General features: G+C 48.5%; 1 protein-coding gene across 1 annotated transcript in view; it reads left to right on the forward strand.

Moving 5' to 3' along the window:
• MEGF8 (multiple EGF like domains 8) overlaps positions 1 to 15,527 on the forward strand; it is a 54,897-nt gene that overhangs the window by 12,924 nt on the left and 26,446 nt on the right. Inside the window, exons 12-23 of the mRNA XM_035117353.3 lie at positions 1,049 to 1,156; positions 1,713 to 1,860; positions 3,022 to 3,185; positions 4,951 to 5,142; positions 6,083 to 6,283; positions 7,425 to 7,664; positions 9,066 to 9,184; positions 10,198 to 10,329; positions 11,511 to 11,624; positions 12,991 to 13,239; positions 14,031 to 14,227; positions 15,305 to 15,515. Coding sequence (XP_034973244.3) covers positions 1,049 to 1,156; positions 1,713 to 1,860; positions 3,022 to 3,185; positions 4,951 to 5,142; positions 6,083 to 6,283; positions 7,425 to 7,664; positions 9,066 to 9,184; positions 10,198 to 10,329; positions 11,511 to 11,624; positions 12,991 to 13,239; positions 14,031 to 14,227; positions 15,305 to 15,515 — 2,075 coding nt within the window. The remainder of the gene's footprint in view (positions 1 to 1,048; positions 1,157 to 1,712; positions 1,861 to 3,021; positions 3,186 to 4,950; positions 5,143 to 6,082; positions 6,284 to 7,424; positions 7,665 to 9,065; positions 9,185 to 10,197; positions 10,330 to 11,510; positions 11,625 to 12,990; positions 13,240 to 14,030; positions 14,228 to 15,304; positions 15,516 to 15,527) is intronic.

Genomic DNA, 15,527 nt, shown 5'->3' on the forward strand with positions numbered 1-15,527 from the left:
CCCAACTAGGGTCTCAGGTGTATCCTTTTAACTGTAAAATTGTAGAGCTGGAAAATTTTACAAAAAAATGGACAGCGTGAGACTTGGGTTTCAATAGAGAATTAGGTTGGTTAACTTGCTCCAGGAAGTAATAGTCTCTCCTGAGGTGTTCATGTATGCCAGGGGTGGCCAACTTCGAAGAGACTGTGATCAACTCCCAAGAGACTGACAGTGACCTACCCCCGTTTTATGGGGGTTCAGGTCAAAGTTGTTGAGCCAGTGATCTACCACAGACGTCCAGTGATCTACCAGTAGATCACGATCTACCTGTTGGATATGCCTGATGTATGCAATTCCTTTCCTCCCTCTGTTCTGTGCTTTATACACCTGTTGAAAACCCTTATTTTTCTCCAAGCTTTCTCCAGATGAACTGTTGTTTTAGTTTGCAACTGATAGCCTATGCAACGGAGGAATTTTAATTACGCTTTGAAATTTTGTTTTATGATTTACGTGTTATGGTTCCCTGCCTCCCAGTACTCTTATTCATTGTTTAAGATTATTTTATTTTATTTACAGTATTTATTGCTTTATTTATAAACAGCGGGGGTGCCTGGTGATTTGTAGAAACAAACAAACAAACAAAAATTGTGCTTTTAAAATGGATAGCACAGTTTGTGATTTTGGACCCGCTTCCCAAAAACCGCACCAAAAGTTTTAGTCTGCCATCTTGATTCAAAATGGTGCCTGGTGCCGAAACGTCAACAGAGTCTGCCACCCTCCCGCCTTGGGAACCCCCATGCCGAGACATGCTTATCATTATCACATAATTCTATATTAAGCTTTCTGTAACACCTTAAAATAGATACATTAAAAAATTAAGAATGTGAGTTGTTGCAGAGACCGTCTTTGCATTCTGCTGGAGGACAGGATGGAGGGGGGCGGGCAGGAGCTGCTCACACTCCCTCTCTGGGGCACTTTGTAAGGCAGCCTCGCCGAGTGCCTTTCTGGATGCAGGACTGACTTGAGGAGTCACTGACCCACACCTTTGCTTCTCCCCGCACGGCCTCAGTACCACTTGGACTACTGCTCCATTTACACTGAAAAAGCCACGTGTGCCAAGGACCCAGAATGTGCCTGGTGTATGAGAGGCTGCCAGAGTACCCAGCCCCACAGCACTGTGAGTAACTCGGGGGGTTCAGCGGTTTAGACCACAGCGCCAACCGTGGCTCTTGGGCTTGCCGATTGGAAGGTCGGCGGTTCAAATCCCCATGATGGAGTGAGCTCCTGTTGCTCCGTCCCAGCTCCTGCCAACCTAGCAGTTCGAAAGCATCCCAGTGCAAGTAAATAGGTATCGCTGTGGCGGGAAGGTAAACGGCGTTACCGTGCACTCTTGATTTCCATCACGGTGTTCCATTGCGCCAGAAGCAGTTTAGTCATGCTGGCCACAAGACTTGGCCTGAAAGCGAGGTGAGCGTCGCAACCCCATAGTCACATTTGACTGGACTTAACTGTCCAGGGATCCTTTACCTTTTTTTTAACCTAACTCTGGGGATGTGGGGTGCCTGGCGATGCAGTGATGAGTAGCTGCGCATGGACAGGAGCGGAAATCTCACTGGTTGTCCACTGTGAGGTGGTGGGAGTTGTAATTTGGCAACATCTGTAGCACACCATGCTGGCTACTGGGAGTGCAATATTTTGGGGCTCATATTGTCTTTCCCCCACCTTCTCCTCAGTGCCCCAATACTGGCTGCCTAGGCTTGGCCCGCCTCTTAGTTGACTGCCAGTCATGCCTGGCTTTTGGCGGCACCAACGCTTCTCTGCCTCGTGCCCCGGGACCCTTTGGCTGGTGTGTGCAGAACGAGACCTGCATGCCTCTCTCAGGTAAGTGAGCCAAGCTGGGCCATTCTGCCTGTTGCCACAAACCCGCGTTTTACGAGGCACACTTCTTAAAGTGACATTATGAATACTGCTCTTTTGGGGCTACAGGCTCGCCACAAGCTTGGGAGCAGGTTGACAGGAATGAACACTGTATTCTTCATTGTTGTTTTTAAAGAGATTAAAAATAATAAATAATAGAGGTTGTATTCCACCTTTGATTTCAAGAAGTAAAACCAAGGCAGTTCACTGTCTCAGTGAGGGAGAATGGAAAGCAGGGACTCACTTCATCTGCTTTGCTGACGGGAGCTCCATTAGGCAGGCGCTACCGCGGGTGGCGCTGTGGGTTAAACCACAGAGCCTAGGGCTTGCCGATCAGAAGGTCGGCGGTTCGAATCCCTGTGACGGGGTGAGCTCCCGTTGCTCGGTCCCAGCTCCTGCCAACCTAGCAGTTCGAAAGCACGTCAAAGTGCAAGTAGATAAATAGGTACCGCTCCAGCGGGAAGGTAAACGGCATTTCCATGTACTGCTCTGGTTCGCCAGAAGTGGCTTAGTCATGCTGGCCACATGACTTGGAAGCTGTACACCGGCTCCCTCGGCCAATAACGCGCGATGAGCGCCGCAACCTCGGAGTCGGTCACGACTGGACCTAATGGTCAGGGGTCCTTTTACCTTTACCTTTACCTACCTCTGAACTGTGGCAGCTGGGCATTATAAGAACCTCTGTTTAAGAACTGGGGCGCTTGAGTTTTATTTTTCCCTCTTCCCTCCCTTTCTTTTTCCCTTGTGTGCCTTTCTTTAAAGGACCGTAAGCTTGCAGGCAGGAACCGTCTTGTCTTAATTGAGTGCATGTGAGGCACTTTGAGACTCTTTTGGCTGAAGAATGGGTTGCAAATGTTCTTAATAATAATAATAATAATAATATTTAAGTGCACCCTGAAGCAATTTATTCTAAATGCTGAAATGTCTATAATTGAAATGCATAATAAACAAGCCCATTACAGCAGCATAGCAGTGAAAATCAAAAATTAAAACAGGAGATTCAGATCAGGAGAATGCTTGTCCAAACAAGTGTGTCTTAAGCAGCCGGCGCCTTTCATATTTCAACAGAAACCGTGTGTTGAAGAAATCTGCTCTCTGACACTCCTATTTCCTTTTCCTTCACAGAGCAGGGCAGGTGCCAGGTGGGGAAAATCTCTGGGACATATGGCTGGTGGGGTCCTCAGCCCTTCTTTGTCACTTCCTTGGCACAATGTCAGCATGAAAACTTCCTCCCCGGCCTTCACCTCATCACCTACCAGCAGCCACGCAACGATTCCCAGCCTGATAAGGTAAGGGAGTAGCACGCCGAAAGTTTGCTGCTTTCCAGTCAAATGAATCCCAAAGCAGGTTGTTGTTGTTTAGTCGTTTAGTCGTGTCCGACTCTTCGTGACCCCATGGACCAGAGCACGCCAGGCACTCCTGTCTTGCACTGCCTCCCGCAGTTTGGTCAAACTCATGTTCGTAGCTTCAAGAACACTGTCCAACCATCTTGTCCTCTGTCGTCCCCTTCTCCTAGTGCCCTCAATCTTTCCCAACATCAGGGTCTTTTCCAAGGATTCTTCTCTTCTCATGAGGTGGCCAAAGTATTGGAGGCTTAGCTTCACGATCTGTCCTTCCAGTGAGCACTCAGGGCTGATTTCCTTCAGAATGGATAGGTTTGATCTTCTTGCCGTCCATGGGACTCTCAAGAGTTTCCCCCAGCACCATAATTCAAAAGCATCAATTCTTCGGCGATCAGCCTTCTTTATGGTCCAGCTCTCACTTCCATACATCACTACTGGGAAAACCATAGCTTTAACTATACGGACCTTTGTCAGCAAGGTGATGTCTCTGCTTTTTAAGATGCTGTCTAGGTTTGTCATTGCTTTTCTCCCAAGAAGCAGGCGTCTTTTAATTTCCCCAAAGCAGGTTACAAGCAATAAATAACAAAAAGAATAACATCACAAGTACGGCATAAATCATATAATATAATTAACAAATCGTCTGTAAATCAATTGCAGTCTATAAAACACAATTAACAAACAGGCAATTAAAATATAAGCTAAGCATCACAATTACAGTCTAAGTCGTACCATGCGATTAACAAATCAATAAGGCATTTATAATCTGTAAAATGATATTAACAAGATAGCAACTAAAAGTAAGCTAAACGCTATTAAGTTCATACACAACATGCCCCCTCCCTTCCTCCCTGCAATGACTCATAATATTTCACTCTGCTGTGTTCATTAAAAGACACACGCATCCATCACACAGGAGGGCCATGATCTGAATGCAGTGCAATGTGCAATTCAATTTAACTCAACTCCATAATAGGTTATCTGTAATTAAAACATTCAGAAAAGTAACTTATTCAAAATAAATTTGGGAAGAAAAAATATGAAATAAAATAATGTCCAATTTGTTGATTGATTGATTTACACATCTTTCCCCACAATTCTTCAGGAAATTGGATGCCAAGGTGGCACATATGGTTCATCCCCTCCCCATTTTATCCTCAACACAACCCTACGAGGTCTGTGAGGCTTAGAGGCGGCGGCAGGCCTAAGGTTACCTAATGAACATCACGGCTGAGAGAGGATTTGAACCCTGGTCTCCCAGGTTCTAGTCCAACACTCTTAACCATCATGCTAAGTCTCTTAATTTCATTAAGTCTCTGGCAGATAACATAAAGCTGGGAGCTGGGCAGGGACCGTGTTGGTTCTGCTGGACCTCTCAGCAGCTTTTGATAACATTGACTGCAGTAATCCTCCTTGACTGCCTGGTCTGGAGGGGACTCTGGGGCACTGTTTTGCCTTTTCTCTTGCCCCATCTGAAGAGCAAACCCTCTTATTTCTTTCCCCGAAACAGTAATTTAATAATGCCCTATTTTGCCATTTCTCCCAACTTTCTTTGAGTATGCAGCGGCCATTGAACTGATGGCCTGAGTGGTGCCAGGTGAGGGATGCCACCCAGCTCCGGGCAATGGAGAGAAGCGGCAGGGAGACCAGCTGTATCAAGGTGGTCTTGCCTGGACTCTGCAGATCAGTCTGTGACAACTGTCCCTCTGCCTAGGTCTCCATTGTCCGCAGCACCACGATCACCCTCAACCCCAGCACGGAGATGGACGTCTCCCTGGTCTACAAGGGCTTCATTCACCCGCTGGTCAGCAGCTCCGGACCTGCTGAAGACATCTCAATCTGGGCACGCATCCAGCGACTCTTCGTGATTGCCAAGCTGGCCCGGGCCCCTGGCGCGTCTGAGCTGGTAAGGGTACAACTGTCCGGGAGCAGAACTAGGGTTGGAAGCATACGACAGGGAGATAAGGTGCTGCAGGGTGTGGAATTGTGGGGTGTTTGGGGGTGGTGGTGGGGCTGTCTGCTCAAAAGGTTCTGGGGCAGCCTTCCCCTTCCCCATCCATCATGGCCAGTGGTTGGAGATCAGAGTTGTACTCCCAACAGCCTACAAGAGAGAATGTGGGGGGGGCCTTAAGAGCTAAGGATGAGTCTGAACCAGGTGAGAGTATCCAATGGATCTCAAACCCATGGTGAGTTAGGGACTTTCCCGGCACACAGAGACAGACTCTGGTGTATTGAGCAGACGGGACCAAGATTGGGTCCAACAGTCAAGAAGGTGGTTTCTGCACCTGCTGTAGAGGGAAGTGAGGGGCAGATGGGGCTCGTCCACCAGGGAAGGTGGCCCGTCTAGGAGAAGGCAAACTCATCCTAAACCTCTGCTGCCTTGTGGGATACCTTCATGAGAAATCCCTACAAAAATCCACAGAGCGGTCCCTAAGACGGTTTGATAGAGTCTTGTACGCCTTCTTCCTGCAACTCCCAGCTAGTGCCAAATGTCTTGCTCTGCTTTTCTTTGGACCACATCAGTGAGTCTGAGAGTGGGGGGGGGGGGTCTTGTCTCCTGGGCAGCCTAGGACCTCCAGACACACTGCCCAGGCTTGGACTCCCAAGGAGATTACTTTGGCACTGCTAACACAGCGGCTTGACTTCACCCTCAGAAGTGCACTCCATTGTCACCCAGCAAACTTCACGGCCAACTGGGGATTTGAACCCTAGTCTCCCAGGCCTTAGTACAGTGGTACCTCGCGTTAAGAACTTAATTCGTTCTGGAGGTCCGTTCTTAACCTGAAACTGTTCTTAACCTGAGGTACCACTTTAGCTCTTCCTAGCCCTCCCGCCTTCCCTTTCAGGAGGAGGTGGGCCGCTGGGCAGTGCAGCAGGAGAAAGAGAAGCGGCTACTGCAGCGTCCCGGGGCCGAGCGCCTCTTCCCCAGCACCGAGAGGGGCAATAAGTACACCGTCCTGGTCGAAGGCCACCTCAACAACTCCGGCAACGGGCAGACGAGCGAGCTGACCCTCACCTGGGATCGCACAGGAGTGCCCGGGGGCAGCGTGAGTATCTCGCCCTCTCCGTGGTGAGATGTTCACAGCCTCAGGGACCCACAGCTTTCTGGTTCACGTTGCCGCAAGTGCAGACTACTGCCATTGACAAGGGAGGGGGTTCAGCAGCTTTTTAGGAATATTCAGGATCCGGGAGGAACAGGGTGCGAGGGAGCAAAGGATATCCACAGGCGGGAGCAGCCATGCTTCTGAATACCAGTTGCTGGGAGGAACAGGAGGAGGGGAGAGGGCTCTTGTGCTTTCAGGCTTCCCATGGGTGCTTTTTTTATTTTTAGCGTGGCCCTTTGGAACTCCCTGCCGATTGACACCAGCTGTACTCTTCCCTGCACCTGCATGTCTATGCAGACATTTAGAATGTTGACATATGTTTTAGTATATCGCTGATATTAATTAATTTTTATCATATTTTTATCAGGTTTTCCAAAAATTGAACACATACATTTCAGTACATAGTAAAACATTTTTTCTTTGTTATTTTTTGTCAACTTCCCACCCCCTTTTCCACTACTCTCCCTCTGCTGCGCCCTGTCTCATGTCTCTTTTATAACAACACTGCTATAATCTTCAAGTTCTTCTGTTGCTCATAGTTCAAATCCTGCTCACGTATTCATCATATTATAATATTTCTTTAAATTGTCCGGAAAAGATGTTAATTATTATTATTTCTATAAGTTTTATTAAATTTTCTGTTTTACATTTTAAAATATTCATTTAAACAACTTTAAAATATCAATGGCTTCCCTTCTTCCCTTTCCATGGTTCATTTTGCATAACATAAATCCCTGCATATTTTGTATAAACGTTTCATTCAGTATTCCGTTATTACATCCCTCAAAACTTGCTTACACTGTTGAATTTATCTCAATGCTAACATCAAGATGTTAATTATTTTTGAAGCTTTACAATTGTTGTTTTTTTACTGGTTATTTCCGTGTTTTCTTCTTGTAAGCTGCTTTGAGGTTGGTTTGTTTCTTAAACAATCAAGTAGTATATAAATTTTAAGAAATGAGATAGAAATAAAGGAAGCGAACCTCGGTCGCTGCATCGCCTCCGACACAGAGAGATGCGGTGATGTTTATACCAGGTGATACTCATCTTCCTTTCTCCTCTCCCACCTGTCTTTACCTGCTAGGAGATCTCTTACTTCTTCCTGGAGCCTTATCGCTCAGAGCTGTGCGCCACTTACCGCTCCTGCCTGGCTTGCCTGGCCGACCAGGGTTGCGGCTGGTGCCCAGTCAGTGCCACCTGCCACCGCCGGCTGGCGCATAAGGACGATGCCGGAGGCTGCGGCGCTGGCAGCGTGCGCCTCATCCTGGCCCCCGGCAACTGCATCCTGTGCGAGGACTACCGAGACTGCCACGCTTGCAGCAAGGTGAGAGGGGTATGGCTTGCAGGTTTGTGCCTTCCTTGGGGCAGAGCCTTTTTTGGAGAGGGGGAGGCAGGTGCAGATCAGTGCAGCGGGCAGGGCCATTGTATTTACAGCAATACAGTGGTACCTTGGTTTATGAGCTCAATCCGTTCCGGAAGTCCTTTCTTAAACCAAAGTGTTACTAAACCAAGGCATGCTTTCCCACAGCAGTGGGGGACTCGATTTACAAATGGAACACACTCAACATGTTCTGCTTCCAAGGCAAAGTTCACAAACCAAAACACCTACTTCTGGGTTTGCAGTGTTCTTAATCCAAGTTGTTCATAAACTAAGCTTTTCTTAAACCAAGGTACCACTGTATGTGTGCATGGAGAATGATGGGTCTGATCTGTCTAGGGTAGGTTGTTGTCAGTGAAACCCATTTCTCTGCTGAGGGATAAAATCTTAAAGGCATAGGAGCGATGGTGATGGATTGTCGACACTGCATTGCAGCCCAGTTACATCAGAGACCCTTCCTTCCTTCCTTCCTTCCTTCCTTCCTTCCTTCCTTCCTTCCTTCCTTCCTTCCTTCCTTCCTTCCTTCCTTCCTTCCTTCTTCCTTCCTTTCCCCTGCATTTATATTTTATTAAATTTCACATATACACCCCAATACATTAAAATCTATCTTTTCTTTTGTCGGCTTCCCACTCCGTTTTCCATGGTGTTTTTTTAACCCCCCCCCCTTGCTGCTCACTATCTTCTCTCTCTTATATCATAACATCAGTCTCTTAATTCCTTCTGTTGCTCATAATTCAAACAGGGTGGATTTGATTTAAATCAAATCGATTTAAAGCACTAGTCAGACTCATTCCTGCTGGTATAATCTTAATATTTACAACCAGATGAAGGTTTCATTTTTGGAATAATGAATTTTCAGAGTAGTTTTTACAGTTATATCAAACATTACTGATTTGGTTATACTCTTAGAAATACATAGACGGATAATTATGAAATTATTTTGAGGTTTAATAAGTTAACTGTTTATATTTGGACAACTTTTCTGCTGTACTTTATTGGAAGGAGAAAAACAATCATTTCCTTAATAACAATTTAAAGAATTGATTTAACTAAAACAATAACATTATAGCATATATAAACTTAAAACAAATCCTTATTTCCTGACGAATAGCCTTTGGACTATAATGTAACTTAAAAAGAAAACTATCTTTAGAAAGCTTTTTCCTCCAAAAGCATTTTATTTTTAAAAATCTAATTTAAATACTAAAAATCCGATTTTCTTGATTTTAGAATTAGAATGGGGGAGAGTTATCTTGCACAAGTGTAAATCCTTGCATTTACGGAATGAGAGACTTGGCACTCCTTTGGATGGGAGCCCCATGCTTCCTCTTTTGTTTCCCTCTCCAGGACCCGTTCTGCGAGTGGCAAGTGAACAGCAGCAAGAAGGGAGACTTCCTCTGCAGCCGCCGGGGCCGCCTCCCCAGTGCAATCCGCTCTCCGAAGGACTGCCCCAAACTCTGCAACCAGTGAGTGAGCCAGGGGGGTGGCGGGAAGGTTTGGGATAAGGCCGCGGTGGAAAGGAACCTCGGTCAGACTCTGCTCCCCCGAGCCCGTGGCTGGGGCTGAGGTGCCAGCCAGGAGATGGGAGACATGTGGCCTTGCAGGGAAGAAGGCAGCAGGGAAAACTGTAGAAGAGGCAAGCTTGGAAGTATTTGGGGAGTCCTTTGGTTGCTCAGGTCAGAAAGCTCGCTTTGATCCAGCATCGAATGCCCGCTCTCAGCCTGTGGAGAAGCAGCAGCACTGTCTTATCCTCAAGAAGCCTGAGATCATAGAATTGTAGAAGTGGAAGGGACCCTGATGGTCATCTACTCTGACCCCCTGCAACGCAGGAATCAAAGATGCTGGATTCCTAGCACAGCCTGGACCTGGGAAGCCCTGGTTCAAGCAGCGGCGGTACCAGGGGGGAAAATCAGGAGGTGGGGGTGCCAGGGCTGGATTAACCATTACACACAAAGTAAGCACATGCTTAGGGCATCAAGGGGACACCACAGAAATTTTCCATTGCCGGATTTCTAACATTAATGGTCGCAAATTGCTCGTTTTCTCAGTTGGAGCATATTAAAAATCCCAACTGAACAACTATGCAACAAGACAGGCTGGATTCCTTATGTCTGCCAAGTATAGAAGCAGATATGTTATGTAAGATTAGTTTTGAGGATCTGATCCAAGACTTTACAATTAGAAAAAAGTAGGGGAGAAAAAAACAGATATAAAGCAGAAGTATACAAAAAACAAAACAAAACAAAAAAACCCCAAAACCCAAAACCATTCATTTTCTATCATACCGTAGGTTTTGTTTCATTTTGAGTTTCATTTTACAGTTTATTGTTGTTTATAGTTTGAATTAGATAGATATGGGGGCACCAAAGTCTTTTAAATTGTTTAGGGCCTCTAAAGGTCTTAATCCGGCGTTGGATGGTGCAGAAAGTAGTTCTGAGAGTGGGTCTTGAAAGCGTTGGTTTCTCCTCTCATCTCCCAGGCGCAATACCTGCTCCGAGTGCCTCTCCAACTCCAGCCAGTGTGCTTGGTGCCAGTCCACACGTAGCTGCTTCTTCTTCGCTGCCTACCTGGCCAAATACCCCTATGGAGACTGCCGTGGTTGGTATGACAGGTACATTGGGCATGCAGCAGGAAACCTCGGGGCGTGAGGAAGTCATGTTCTCCTTTGTGGTTGTTCGGCGGAAAGAAGAAAGGCAGAATCTGCACAGGCTGCAGTTTCGAAAAGCAACACTCATGGCTCATAAAAATGCTAGTACAGTGGTACCTCGGGTTACAAATGCTTCGGGTTACAAACACTTCGGGTTACAAACTCCACTAACCCGGAAGTAGTACCTTGGGTTGAGAACTTTGCCCCAGAAGGAGAATGGAAATCGCACGCCGGCGGCAGCGGGAGGCCCCATTAGCTAAAGTGGCACCTCAGGTTAAGAACGGTTTCAGGTGCAGAACGGACCTCCAGAACGAATTAAGTTCGTAACCCGAGGTACCACTGTCAGGGCCGTCTTAAGCGCCCCTGGCGCCATGGAGCGACGGATCCCTCCGGCGCCCCCCCGCCCCGTTTCCCAGCGGGGTGGGCGGGCGCAATGCGGCTGCCACAGGCGCTGCTGCGCGGCGGGCGGGCAGGCACAGCGTGGTTGCCGTGGGTGCAGCTGCGCGTCGAACCGGCAGACCGGCCGGCCAGTGGGCGGGCGCAGCTCGTGGCGTCCTCCTGGTGGGCCGGCGCCGTGGTGCCCTGCGCCACCGGGGGTCTTCCTAGAGCTGGCCCTGACCACTCTAATAGGGAAATCTCCGGTTTCCACAAGGAATTATTGAATATTGGCCAGCCCCAGCCCAAGTTAAGCACCACATGAGGGGAAGTGGTAGTGGAAAAGGAGATGGTGATTTATTTAGTCATTCATTCATTCCACAAGATGCATACAGGCATCCCATTTACGCAGGAGTTACGCTCCGAGGCACCACACCCCTCAGTGAAATTGTGTATATTTGAAACACCCTTGAGAGCCTGCAAATACCCCTTTCTGCCTTGCCCCAGAAAAATATTTTTGTAGCAGGTTCCAAGTTCCTGAGAAAGAAGGAAATAATATGTCCAGAGGGACAGTAACTTGAATACTTAAATTTCAAAACAATTTATTTACAGCAAAACCAGAGTCCCCCCCAATTGAAAAATTAAGTTGCTGGGCATCGCGTTGCTACCTCTCTGGACTCCTCTTTCCTCTTTCCATTCTTTCTCGGACCCAGTGCATGCAGGAGCGGCTCACCAACCTCTTTCCCCCCTCTCCTCTCTCCTTCCCCCAGCGTGCATTCTGTGCCCCAGTGCCTGGACTGCACCCGGTTCAACACCTGCCGGGAATGCCTGCAGAACTTTGAATGCGGTTGGTGCGGCAACTCGGACAACCCCACCTTGGGCAGGTAAGACTCATGTTTACAATGGTTTTTCTTCCCCACCTCTCAGTCAAGGTGCCTGCTTTAGCCTGGCCACGGATGAGTAACTATATCACCTTTAGAAGACACCTGAAGGCAGTCCTGTATAGGAAAGCCTTTTAATGTGTAATGTTCTATTGTGTTTTTATATATGTTGGAAGACTGGGGGCAGCCCAGTCAGATGGGTGGGGTACAAATAATAAAATTATTATTGTTATTATTATTATTAAGCTTACTTCCAGGGGGTGAGTAGAACAAGGGGGCAGGGCTGTCAATCCGCCATTTGGTGTGTGGCGCCAAATTGGTAACCTCAGGTTTGACTTCAGTTTCACCATTTTAAAATCAATTACAGCGGTACCTCGACTTACGAACGACTCAACAACCGAATTTTTCGACTTACGAATGGGGCTAATGGCCGCGCGCTTATGAATGTCTCGACATCCGAAAGGAAACCGCGGCGGTTTTAGATAGGGTTTTTTCGACTTACGAATTTTTAGATAGGGTTGCTTCGACCTACGAATTTTTCCGTTTCCAATGCATTCCTATGGGAAATCGCGTTTCCAATGGCGTTTTTCGACTTACAGATTTTTCGACCTACGAAGGTGCCTTCGGAACAGATTAAATTAGTAAGTCAAGGCACCACTGTATGGTTGGGCTCAGGACCGCAATATCTGAAGGACCACCTCTCTCCACATGAACCTTCCCAGATCCTGAGATCATCCTCTGAGGCCCTTCTTCCTGTTCCTCCTTTGTAAGAGGGTGGCAACACGGCAATGGCCTTTTGTGTGTTGGCTCCCCGTTTGTGGAATGCTCTCTCCAGGGTGACTCTCCTGGCGCCTTCACATCTTTTCACACCAGATGAAAGCTTTCCTCTTTAACTAGACCTTTGGCTGATCGACCTCCAGTGCCCTTTTAAACATATTGCGGGAGAGGGGGGATCATTGGTTTGTTGTGGTTCTTATTTTTATTATGTACGGTATTCTGTGTTTTTTTAATATGGTGCTTTCGCCTTGTGAACCACCCTGATATCTACAGATGAAGGGTGGTATGCAAATTTAATAAATAAAATGAGTAACATTTTGAAGGAAGAAATTACAAGCTGCCGTGTTTGTGCTGGAAAGGTTGCAAAGTCTTTTCCATGGGGTCGTTGTTTTTCTTTGAGTGACAGCAAAAAAAAAAATCAACAACCAGAGGTTTTCCCCATCAGTGGAGGGTCAGCAAAGGGAAATACGGCGCTTGCTGAATTTCTCCTTGCCATACAGGTGTTATAGGCAGGGAATCCTTTGAAAGCAAAGGTGGTTTCAACCCTGGGACTGTTGTGAGGGGAATAACTTCTTCCTTTTTCCCTGTGCAGGTGCCTCCCCGGGGATTTCTCAGGCCTGAACACCTTTCTGAACTGCTCAGTGGCACTCTGGGAATCTCATGGGCTGCTTCCCACCCACCCAGCCCAGTGGTCCTACGGGCAGTGCCCAGATGTGGACGAGTGCCGACTGGGCCTGGCTAACTGCCATCCCTTTGCCAGCTGCAAGAACACACCCGACTCCTTTGAATGCCACTGCAACCGAGGCTATGCGGGGGACGGGGTGGCGTACTGCAACCAGACGTGAGTAGGGTGGGCACGAGGAGCGGGCAAAATGCTTTCGGCAGGTTTGGAATGGGGGGGGCATTCCTTGAGCTTGGCTCTGGTTACAGGAACCAGAGACTGTCGGCAAGCAGGCAGAGATTTCTCCCCGGTGAAATGAAATCTGCTCCCACAAGATTTAGTGGTGGCTACTAGCCTGGCTTTAGAAGGCTACGCAGATTCATGGAGAGTAAGGCTACGAACCAGGATGGCCATCTGCCATGGATGCTTTAGTTGAGATTCCTTCATTGCAGGAGGTTGGACCAGAGGACCCTTGGAAATACCTTCTATGATTCCGTGATTCCGTAATTCACTCCACTGCCAGAGGCACTATGTTGGTTATCCTGAGCGGGGAAGAATGCTCAGGTGTGGACTTCCCTTAGGCATCTGTTTGGCCACTGTAAGAACAGAATTAGATGGGCCTGTGGCAAGATCCTGCAGGGCTTTTTCTGACGACCTTATGGTGCCAGGAAGCCCCCTGGCAGGATGCGTTTGTGAGCCTTGGTTGTCTGATTGGGGTTGGTAGTGACGGTCCTGTGACCCCAGACTCTCATCTTTCTGAAACTTCTGCGTTAGTTTGGCTGCGCTTTCTCTATTAATCCAGTCCCTCTGAAGGAAGGAACTTTGGCCAGATCTGTACCATACATTGAAAGCACTTTCAACACGCATTTAAAATCCTGGTAACTGCAGTTTGTTGGCATGGGCACTGTAGCTCTGTGAAGGACTTTCTCCAGGACTTTCTCCATCTCCCCCCCCCCTCTATTTTCACACAGCTGCTATGACGAATGCGCACACGGCGAATGCAGCGGGGGCCCCAACTTCACCTGCGTTTGCGACTTGGGCTGGACCTCCGAGACTATCATGGGAGCCACCCCTCCACCAAGTGGGGTGCAGTGCAATGTGGACTGTGGCTGCCACTTCCACAGCAGCTGTGGGCTCAGCGGGCCCGGCGTTTGCGACGAATGCCAGAGTGAGCCGGATGCTTCTTGTCTCCTGCTTTTCTAACTTACGGTTTTTTTGTATCGCTCTTCTTTGGGCAGTAAAGCACCATCAGTGTGCACCTCAGAGGGTATAAGACGGTTTTCGGACTACAACTCCCCTCAGCTGTGCGGGTTAGGGCGGATGGAAGTTGTAGTCCAAAACCTGTGGAGGGTCTGAGGTGGGTGAAGGTTTGGTATAAGAGGACAGGTCCTCCATTCTTGCCTCCTCCTTCTCTCCCTCTAGGAAAGGGCCATAGGTCAAGAGGCACACATCTGCCTTGCATGCAGAAGCTCCCAGATACAACCCCTGCCATCTGCAGGTGGAACTGAGAGAGATTTCCTGTCAGAAACCCTTGAGAGCCACTGCCAGTCAGTGCAGTCAATGCTGAGCTAGATGGACCCAACTGCCTGACTCAGTGTAATTGTCAGGAGCGAGCCAGCAGGAAATCACACCATGCTAGTTGGGGTTAACTTTTATTAGAAAAACACGATTGACACTGAGGTGTCATGCCAAACTAATCACTGGCAGGTCTTGTCCCCATGAAGCCCTTACTGAGACTGGAGGTCCCCACTTCCCCACAGCCATCTAAGTCCCCTCCTTTCCAGGGTGTTTTCCAAGCTGTCTAAGTCTGCACCTGCCTGCAGCCAACCTCTGCCCTGCCCTTTTCATGCCTCTTCTGGTTCTGAGAGACAATGGGGAGGGGAACTTGTCGCAGCAGGAGGGGGAGACACCCCTGACTCTTCACCAGACTGACTCCTCTCTGCCCCTTGGCCTCTCACCTCCTGCCCTTCTGCTTCTGCCTCTGGTCCTGGACTTTTCTCTGCCACAGATTCTCCCTGCTCACTAAAGCCTGTTGCCTCTTCAGCTTCCGACACCACCTCCCAGTCTTCTCCTCCTCCCTCTGACCACTCATCGTCGTGCCACCTCCACTTCCCGGGCTCCGAGCCTTCTTCCCTTGTGGATTTCCCCACTATTCCTCTGCATCCAGCCAGTCTGTGGCTGAATGCAGTTTCCTCTTTTCTTTTGTCCACATCGATCTCATCCTCTTTTTGCTCCTCCTCTGCAGACTGGACCCATGGCGAGCGCTGCCACCTTTGCCGGCCTGGCAGCTACGGGAACGCCACAAATCAGAGTGGCTGCCAGGAGTGTGCCTGCAATGGGCATGGCCTGGAGGAGATGGGGTATTGCCACGGGGCCACAGGAGCTTGTTACTGCGCCCCACCCACGGAAGGGCTTCACTGCGAGCGCTGTGCCCCCGGCTACTACGGGGACCCCAGGTGAGAGAGGCT

The sequence above is a fragment of the Zootoca vivipara genome, chromosome 6 (assembly GCF_965207765.1).
Source record: "Zootoca vivipara chromosome 6, rZooViv2.hap1.1, whole genome shotgun sequence".
NCBI classification, from domain to species: domain Eukaryota; kingdom Metazoa; phylum Chordata; class Lepidosauria; order Squamata; family Lacertidae; genus Zootoca; species Zootoca vivipara.